The following is a 9,018-nucleotide window of genomic DNA, read 5'->3' on the forward strand; positions in this document are numbered from 1 at the left end:
GCTGCGTGCTGCGTGCTGCGTGCTGCGTCACGGATTTCCCCGAAACTCCTCCCCTCACACGGGCCGGCTTCTGGACTTCACCCGAATGCTCTTTTTGTGGATATTTTGAACGGGCTGTGGGTGCAATTATTGCTCATTTTCGCCACCGCACACAAAGAAACCGTCGAGATACGCAGTCTATGATATCAATAACGCGTTATATAGGTTCAGCTGGAAGCCAAGCTGTGAGAGCGAGCGCTGAGCTCAGATTAGTCGTGTGTGAAAGCACTGAAGCTTCACCCTCTGACTCACGGGGTAATGCGGGGCTCAGTGACATTTATGGAAACAAGATAGACTGTGCTTTAAGACATTTCAATGATGTGTATATATATATATATATTAGTGCTGTCGAACGATTAATCGCATCCAAAATAAAAGTTTTTGTTTACATAATATATGTGTATTTATTATGTATAAATGTAAGAATATAAATGCATATACATGTAAATATTTTCAATATATAGTATATTGCATGTGTGTGTATGAACAGTATGATTTTTAATGTTTTTTATTTTTTAACAAAGTCTCTTCTGCTCACCAAGCCTGCATTTGTTTGATCCGGAGCACAGCAAAAGCAGTACAATTGTGAAATATTATTATGATTTAAAACAGCTGTTTTCTATGTGAATCTCTGTTAAACTGTAATGTATTTCTGTGATGTGCAGCTGTATTTTCAGCATCATTCCTCCAGTCTTCAGTGTCACATGATCTTCAGAAATCAGTATAATATGCTGCTTTAAGAAACATTTATTATTATTAATAGAATTAGTAGAATGTTTTCAGGATTCTCTGATGAATAGAAAGATCCAAAGATCAGCATTCATCTGAAATAAAAAGCTTTTGTAACATTGTACGCTATTCCATTCAAAAGCTTGGAGTCAGTATCATTTTTCAATCATAGAAATTAATACTTTTATTCATCAAGGACGCTTTAAATTGATCAAAAGATGATAAAGACATTTATAACGTTGCAGAAGTGTTCTATTTCAGATAAACGCTGTTCTTCTGAACGTTCTATTCATCTGTGAATCCTGAAAACATTCTACTCTGCTGTTCTCAACATTGATGATAATCAGAAATGCTTCTTAAAGCAGCATATTATATTGATTTCTGAAGATCATGAGACACTGAAGACTGGAGGAATGATGCTGAAAATACAGCTGCGCATCACAGAAATACATTACAGTTGAACAGAGATTCACAGAGAAAACTGCTACTTTACATTCTAATAATATTTCACAATTGTACTGTTTTATCTGTACTTTGGATCAAATAAATGCACACTTGGTGAGCAGAAGAGACTTCTTTATAAAACATTAAAAATCTTACTGTTTTTTTGACTGGTAACACACACACACATTTTTATGTTTTGTTTATGTATAGTTAAAATTGTGTGTGTGTGTGTGTCTTTCTCTCCGTATATAATTTCACTTATTTAAATGTAAAATTGTACACCCACACACACATTTTATTTTTGAACATTTTAAATATTTACACTTTTTAAAAATGATTATTCATGACTTCCTGTCACTAGTGACCTCTGCTGGACATAATAACAATAACAGATCACAATTCTACAGAATTCACAATTCTTTACATAAAGTCAAAGGAGATCCCAGAGCAAAGCTTAACGTAATGTACATTTTTATTTCAAATACTACCTTACACACACACACACACTGTACATTTGATAACATCAGGACGTTATCATCACCATAAATGTGTCCTCATACGTCACTATTCACTGTACAGTAACCGATTAATACATGCACATTATTACAGTCAGACACACTGAACGACCTCCTGCAGACTAAACTTCACATCACCTCAAAATCAAATTACTGATATATATATATATACAGTGGGTACGGAAAGTATTCAGACCCGTGCTGTGAAAAAGTTTTTGCCCCCTTCCTGTTTTATTTTTTTTTGCATATTTGTCTCATTTGAATGATTCATATCATCAAACAAGTTTTAATATTACACAAAGATACCCCGAGTAAATACAAAATGCAGTTTTGAAATAATGATTTCTTTTATTAAGGGAAAAAAGCTGTGCAAACCTGCCTGGCACTACGTGAAAAAGTAATTGCCCCCTAAATCTAATAGCTGGTTGTGCCACGCTTTGCAGCAACAACTCTTACAGAATTGTTTTAATTCAGCCGCATTGGAGGGTTTGCGAGTATGAATGGACTGTTTAAGGTCATGCCACAGCATCTCAGTCCAGACTTTGACTAGGCCACTCCAAAACCTTCATTTAGTTTATCTTGAGGCATTCAGAGGTGGACTCGCTGGTGTGTTTGGGATCACTGTCCTGCTGCAGAACCCAAGTGCGCTTGAGCTTGAGCTCACAAACTGAAAGCCTGACATTCTTCTTCAGGAGATGTAACGGGACACACACCTTCCAAAAAGTTAACCTTTTGTCTCATCAGTCCACAGAATATTTGCACAAAAGTCTTGGGGATATTTTTTGGCAAATGTGAGACGAGGCTTTGTGTTCTTTTCAATCAGCAGTGGCTTTTGCCTTGGATGCCGTTTTTGCCCCGTCTCTTTCTTATTGTAGAATCATGAACACTGAGCTTAATTGAGGCAAGTGAGGCCTGCAGTTCTTTAGATGTTGTTCTGGGTTCTTCTATGACCTCTGAATGAGTCGTCGTTGTGCTCTTGGAGTAATTCTGGTAGGCCGGACACTCCTGGGAAGGTTCTCCATTGTTCCAAGTTTTCTCCATTTGTGGATAATGGCTCTGACCGTGGTTCGCTGGAGTCCCAAAGCCTTAGAAATGGCTTTATAATCCTTTCCAGACTGATACATGTCAACTGTTTTGATTCTCATCTGCTCTTGAATTTCTTTAGATCGCGGCATGATGTGTTGCTCTTTAAGCATGCTTCACTTTGTCAGACAGCTTCTATTTAAGTGATTTCTTGATTCAACAGGTCTGGCAGTAATCAGGTCTGAGTGTGGCTAGTGAAATTTAACTCAGCTTTCTAAAATAATGTGTTTACTCACAGTTCTGTCATGATTTAACAGGAGGGGGCCAAGTAGGTTTGGACAGTTGTTTTCCTTTAATACATGAAATCATCATTTAAAACCTGCATTTTGTATATACTTGCATTATCTTTGTGTAATATTAAAATTGGGTTGATGATCTTTTAAGTGTGACAAATATGCAAAAAATAAAAAAAAACAGGAAGGGGCATCTTTTCTTTATGCAATATATATATATATATATAAATTGCATAAAAAAATGTGTTCAATTTAGCACCATTAAGATTCTGATATTTGTCATTTAATGTCATTCTATGTCCTCTTACTTTATTTATTTGTTTTCTTAAATCTATTTTTGAAAAATATAATATTACAATATAATTTCTTTGTAAAATAATAAGCAATTATATGAAATAATTATATAATTTATTATATTTATTTCTTATTATTTGACCCAGGAAATGTTTTTGTGGTACTGTAATGAAGAAATTATGAAGATGAAGAAAGTGACTCAAGTGTGTGTGTGTGAGTGTGTGTGAGAGAGACACATCGCTTCATTCATTCAGTCGTGTGTTTAGCAGCTATAACGAGACCAACAACCGCTGGTTCACTCCTTCAGCTCTGAAATCTGACTTTCAGCTCACAAAACACGTGTGTGTGTGTGTGTGTGTGTGAGTCTGTGTGTGAGTGTGTGTCTGTGTCTGTGTGTCTGTGTGTGAGTGTGAGTGTGTGTCTGTGTCTGTGTGTGAGTGAGTGTGTGTGTGTGTGTCTGTGTGTGTGAGTGTGTGTGAGTCTGTGTGTGAGTGTGTGTCTGTGTCTGTGTGTCTGTGTGTGAGTGTGAGTGTGAGTGTGTGTCTGTGTCTGTGTGTGAGTGAGTGAGTGTGTGTGTGTGTGTGTGTGTGTGTGTGTCTGTGTCTGTGTGTGTCTGTGTGTGAGTGTGTGTCTGTGTCTGTCTGTGTGTGAGTGTGTGTCTGTGTGTGAGTGTGTGTCTGTGTCTGTCTGTGTGTGAGTGTGTGTCTGTGTCTGTCTGTGTGTGAGTGTGTGTCTGTGTCTGTCTGTGTGTGAGTGTGTGTCTGTGTCTGTCTGTGTGTGAGTGTGTGTCTGTGTCTGTCTGTGTGTGAGTGTGTGTCTGTGTCTGTCTGTGTGTGAGTGTGTGTCTGTGTCTGTCTGTGTGTGAGTGTGTGTCTGTGTCTGTCTGTGTGTGAGTGTGTGTCTGTGTCTGTCTGTGTGTGAGTGTGTGTCTGTGTCTGTCTGTGTGTGAGTGTGTGTCTGTGTCTGTCTGTGTGTGAGTGTGTGTCTGTGTCTGTCTGTGTGTGAGTGTGTGTCTGTGTCTGTCTGTGTGTGAGTGTGTGTCTGTGTCTGTCTGTGTGTGAGTGTGTGTCTGTGTCTGTCTGTGTGTGAGTGTGTGTCTGTGTCTGTCTGTGTGTGAGTGTGTGTCTGTGTCTGTCTGTGTGTGAGTGTGTGTCTGTGTCTGTCTGTGTGTGAGTGTGTGTCTGTGTCTGTCTGTGTGTGAGTGTGTGTCTGTGTCTGTCTGTGTGTGAGTGTGTGTCTGTGTGTGAGTGTGTGTGTGTGTGTGTGTGTGATCCAGGAGTTCAGTAGGGATGGGCGATATGACCAAAATCGGACATAACAGTATGAGTAATTACAGTAACACAGTAATATCATCCAGAGAAATAAATACTTAAAGACAAATGCTTGAAAATATTTTATATATAAATATATATATATATATATAAAACTGTAATTTGTAAACAGAAAACAGTTTTTCCCCCTCAGTAAAATAAAATATTTTATTCAAACGCATGAGAAGTCTGATATGTATTGTTAGGTCTGAGCTCAAAACAGTAAAACATATTATGATCATTTATTATTATTATTGTCATTATTATTAATATAAAACAAAACAAAAAGCAATACACTGTAAAATAAAATAAAAAGTTTTGAAGTTGCAAATAAAGATTACCGGAATAAATGTTACAAGAAAATACTATTTCAGTCTGTTTTTACACTGACAAAAATTCTAACATGCTTCATTAAACACCGGCGTTTGAAGTGGAAAGACTGAAATATAGTATTTTCCGTGTACTTCAAACGTTCGTGTTTAATTCAGTGTGTTACTGGTCCTTTCTTTGCAATTATTATTTGTCAAATTCGCACTAAATTCTGATTTCTACATGAATTCCGATGTTGCCTAGCAACAGCTCCGCTTCGTGTGGAGCAGCAAACACAAGCTCTGCTTTGGGACGCGGCCGCTCTGTATTTTCACATTACTCCGTCATGTCTCATCATTCCTGCCGTCATACCACCCAACCCTAGTGAGCGGCTCGGATCTGCTCTGCTCTAGAGGTTCAGCTGTGCAGAAGAGCAACACTAGCACTCGTCTCTGCAGCTGCTTCTGTGTGTGTGTGTGTGTGTGTGTGTGTGTGTGTTTATCCGGCCAGTTTGCTGGCGAGCGGCGTGGCTTTCCTCTGAGGAAGGTCCTGCGGTGTGGGAATATGGTCTCCTGTCACCAGGTTCTTATCCGCTCCGGCCGTCACCACATGCTTGCTCTTCATCTTGGCCTTTGCCATGTTATAATCCCCAGAGTCAAAGTATTTTTGCTGGAAAGCAAGAGAAGTTTGACATGGATTTGTTGTCAGTAAGTGATGTTAACAGCCTGGAAATCAAACCTAATGATGAACAGAGAGACGCTCAACTCACTCCTTTCTGGAGTCTCTTCATCAGAAAGTCCGAGCCGCCGGGTTTCTGTCCCAGGTTCGGATATCTCTCCTTCAGTTTGGCCTCTTCAGACAGTACTGGGTTACAGGGCTTTTCTGGAGAATCCTGCAAACACACATATTTAATCATCAGTTCATATCGCTTGTATTAACAGTGATACAATCTAAACGTTTTTTATTTTATTGTTCACTCACACACACTCACTCGCACACACACACAAACACTCACACACACTCAAACACACACACTCACACAAACACTCACACACACACACACACACTCACACACACACACTCACTCGCACACTCTCACACACACTCACACACTCACACACACTCAAACACTCACTCAAACACTCACTCAAACACTCACTCAAACACTCACTCGCACACTCTCACACACACACACACACACACACACTCAAACACTCACTCAAACACTCACTCAAACACTCACTCAAACACTCACTCAAACACTCACTCAAACACTCACTCAAACACTCACTCAAACACTCACTCAAACACTCACTCAAACACTCACTCAAACACTCACTCAAACACTCACTCAAACACTCACTCAAACACTCACTCAAACACACACACACACACACACTCATACACTCACACACTCACACACTCACACAAACACTCACACACACTCAAACACTCACACACTCTCACACACACTCACACACACACAAACACAAACACTCACACACACTCTCACACACACAAACACTCACACACACTCTCACACACACACACTCTCACACACACTCTCACACACACTCACACGCACACTCACTGACACACACTCACACACACTCTCACACGCACTCACACGCACACTCAAACACTCACACACACAAACACACAAACACTCACACACACTCAAACACTCTCACACACACACACTCTCACACACTCACACACACTCACACACACTCAAACACACTCACTCACACACACACACACACACACACACACACACACACACACACACACACACACACACACACACCACACTCACACACACACACTCTGACACACTCTCACACACACTCACACACACACACTCTGACACACTCTCACACACACTCACACACACACACTCTGACACACTCTCACACACACTCACACACACACACTCTGACACACTCTCACACACACTCACACACACACACTCTGACACACACTCACACACACACACTCTGACACACTCTCACACACTCACACGCACACTCACACACACACACACACTCTGACACACTCTCACACACACACACACACTCTGATACACACTCACACACACTCTCACACACACACTCACACACACTCTCACACACACACTCAAACACACTCACACACACACACACATAATAACACATTTACATTAATATATAACTTATTTTATTAATAATTTATTTATATATATAAAATGTATTTTTTGTATTATATATTATATTTTTGTTGCTATTAATATATATAATATTAATATATTTAACACACACACACATAAATAAAATTATGATTTTTGTTTTTAAGTTGAATAAAAGTTCAAGAAAATCCACTGTTAAAAAGACAATTTAAAAAATGCAATAAACGTATGATGTTTCTAAAGTCACTGAGCAATCACGTTCAATATTTGTGTTCTCAATATTGACCAAAATAAAACAGATTATGATTTTTGGCCTTATCGACCAGCCCTGACATACAATCCTGTTTATTTTCAGATAAAATATGATAAATTTAGCTGCACTGATCAGATCTGAATAATGACACTACTGTAGAGGTGATTCACAGCCTAAATTGAATTTGTTTCATAATTGATACATTTGACAACATTACCACGTTTATCGTTTATCTCTCTCTTAAAGAACAACAACAACAACAACAACCAAACGATTTACATTTGACAAGCTGCAGCGTAACAACAAACACCAGCCAATAGGAATGCGCTATCTATGTGACTGATCGACGGCTCAACCAATCAGAGCGAGGATTTCAGCGCGGAGTGGGCGTGACCTCCGCGAGTCACGTTCAGATCCAGCTAAGTCACGATTTCTTTCTGTTCATGTATTAACATCAGCAAATACCAGATAACACCACGACTGCGTTTCAAAACGACTCGCTTATCAAACGCGTGCGGGGTTTGTGTAGTTTCACTCATTGTACCTGCTTCTCTTCTTCAGACTCCAGCTCCAGAGTGTCCGGATTCTCTGACATGATTCCCGCGACACAAACACCGAAAATAAAACCGGTCCTCCGTCAACAACAGCGCGAGTTTAACGCAGAAGGCGCGATTATTGGAGATTTATTGCAGCAATATTCCCTCAACACCAAAATGGCGAACGCGTCATCTGACGTAAGCGGCAATGGGCGGGACTTAGAGTGGAAGTGGCCAATGAGAGCGCGGCGTGATTACGCAATGGTTTAATGGTAGTTAAAGCTATTTCACTTTACTGTGTGAACACGAATTCGGAAAGTTACAACTGAGTAAATATAATTAACCCAATACCAGTTCTGTGTATAAGATGATTGGGCATAAATGTAAATGCGTTTCACCTGCTGACCGCCGCGTGATGGCGCTGTTAAATCAACACGTGACGCTTGTACATACAACAAGTGAAGGGAAGTCCGGTTTGTGGATCCTGGATCCAGGTGCGCACGTTCAGTCCGCGTCGAGAGTTCTGATTGGAGGAGAGACGCTCGAGTGTATCCTGATTGGCCGAGCGGTCCTAGGGGCGTGTCCGCAGGTGAAGTGCTGCTCTTCTAGTGTACAGGGAAGTGAACACAGTTCAGCAGACAAACATCTCACGTTGGGCGTCATTATACATTTATAAACTGGCAGATGTGGTGAGTTTGAATGCTTTTTTTTGGGTGTTTTTTATTTATTTGTTTATTTTGTTATAGATACCCTGATACACATGTAGAGATTGTTTTTCTACCTGCTTGAGTGCTTCTGAAAGTCTGAGGATTTCTTTTAACCTGTAATGCTTAGTGTGCTTTTGGAGGGTAACTTTAACTGCTGTGGAGGTGATCTGGTTGGTAAAGATGATGTGGATGTTGGTGGAGGTTTTATTAGCAGGGAGGAATGAGCACACTGACCAAGAGGAGCCGGCGCTCTGAGGCTCCAGCGGAACGATGGAGTAACGCTGAGGAGAAAACAGAAGGCACGGATGAGGAACAGGACACTGACTCCAAATCACTGAGACTCACTCTGATGGAGGAGATTCTGCTGCTGGGGCTCAAAGATAAAGAGGTTACACACACACA

The 9,018-nt window shown here is 40.2% G+C and overlaps 2 protein-coding genes across 3 annotated transcripts in view; one reads left to right on the forward strand and one right to left on the reverse strand.

Annotated features, from left to right (window-relative positions):
• The window catches only part of LOC107571624 (Golgi phosphoprotein 3-like), a 24,033-nt gene that overhangs the window by 2,980 nt on the left and 12,035 nt on the right, over positions 1 to 9,018 (forward strand). Inside the window, exons 2-3 of one of the 2 annotated variants that reach the window (XM_016257958.1) lie at positions 8,135 to 8,139; positions 8,676 to 9,004. In XM_016257958.1, the coding sequence (XP_016113444.1) occupies positions 8,837 to 9,004 (168 nt within the window). In that variant the 5' untranslated portion in view covers positions 8,135 to 8,139; positions 8,676 to 8,836. Of the gene's footprint in view, positions 1 to 8,134; positions 8,140 to 8,403; positions 8,599 to 8,675; positions 9,005 to 9,018 lie in introns of those variants that run through there. The other variant, XM_016257957.1, reaches the window with a different exon arrangement.
• Positions 4,858 to 8,327, reverse strand: ensaa (endosulfine alpha a). The gene is made up of 3 exons (XM_016257959.1): positions 7,918 to 8,327; positions 5,726 to 5,848; positions 4,858 to 5,625 (listed from the first exon to the last, which is right to left on the reverse strand). The coding sequence occupies exons 1-3, from the start codon at positions 7,966 to 7,968 to the stop codon at positions 5,455 to 5,457; spliced, it is 345 nt and encodes a 114-aa protein (XP_016113445.1). The 5' UTR covers positions 7,969 to 8,327; the 3' UTR covers positions 4,858 to 5,454.

The sequence above is a fragment of the Sinocyclocheilus grahami genome, unplaced genomic scaffold (assembly GCF_001515645.1).
Source record: "Sinocyclocheilus grahami isolate Dianchi unplaced genomic scaffold, SAMN03320097.WGS_v1.1 scaffold1622.1, whole genome shotgun sequence".
In the NCBI taxonomy this organism is placed as follows: Eukaryota; Metazoa; Chordata; class Actinopteri; order Cypriniformes; family Cyprinidae; genus Sinocyclocheilus; species Sinocyclocheilus grahami.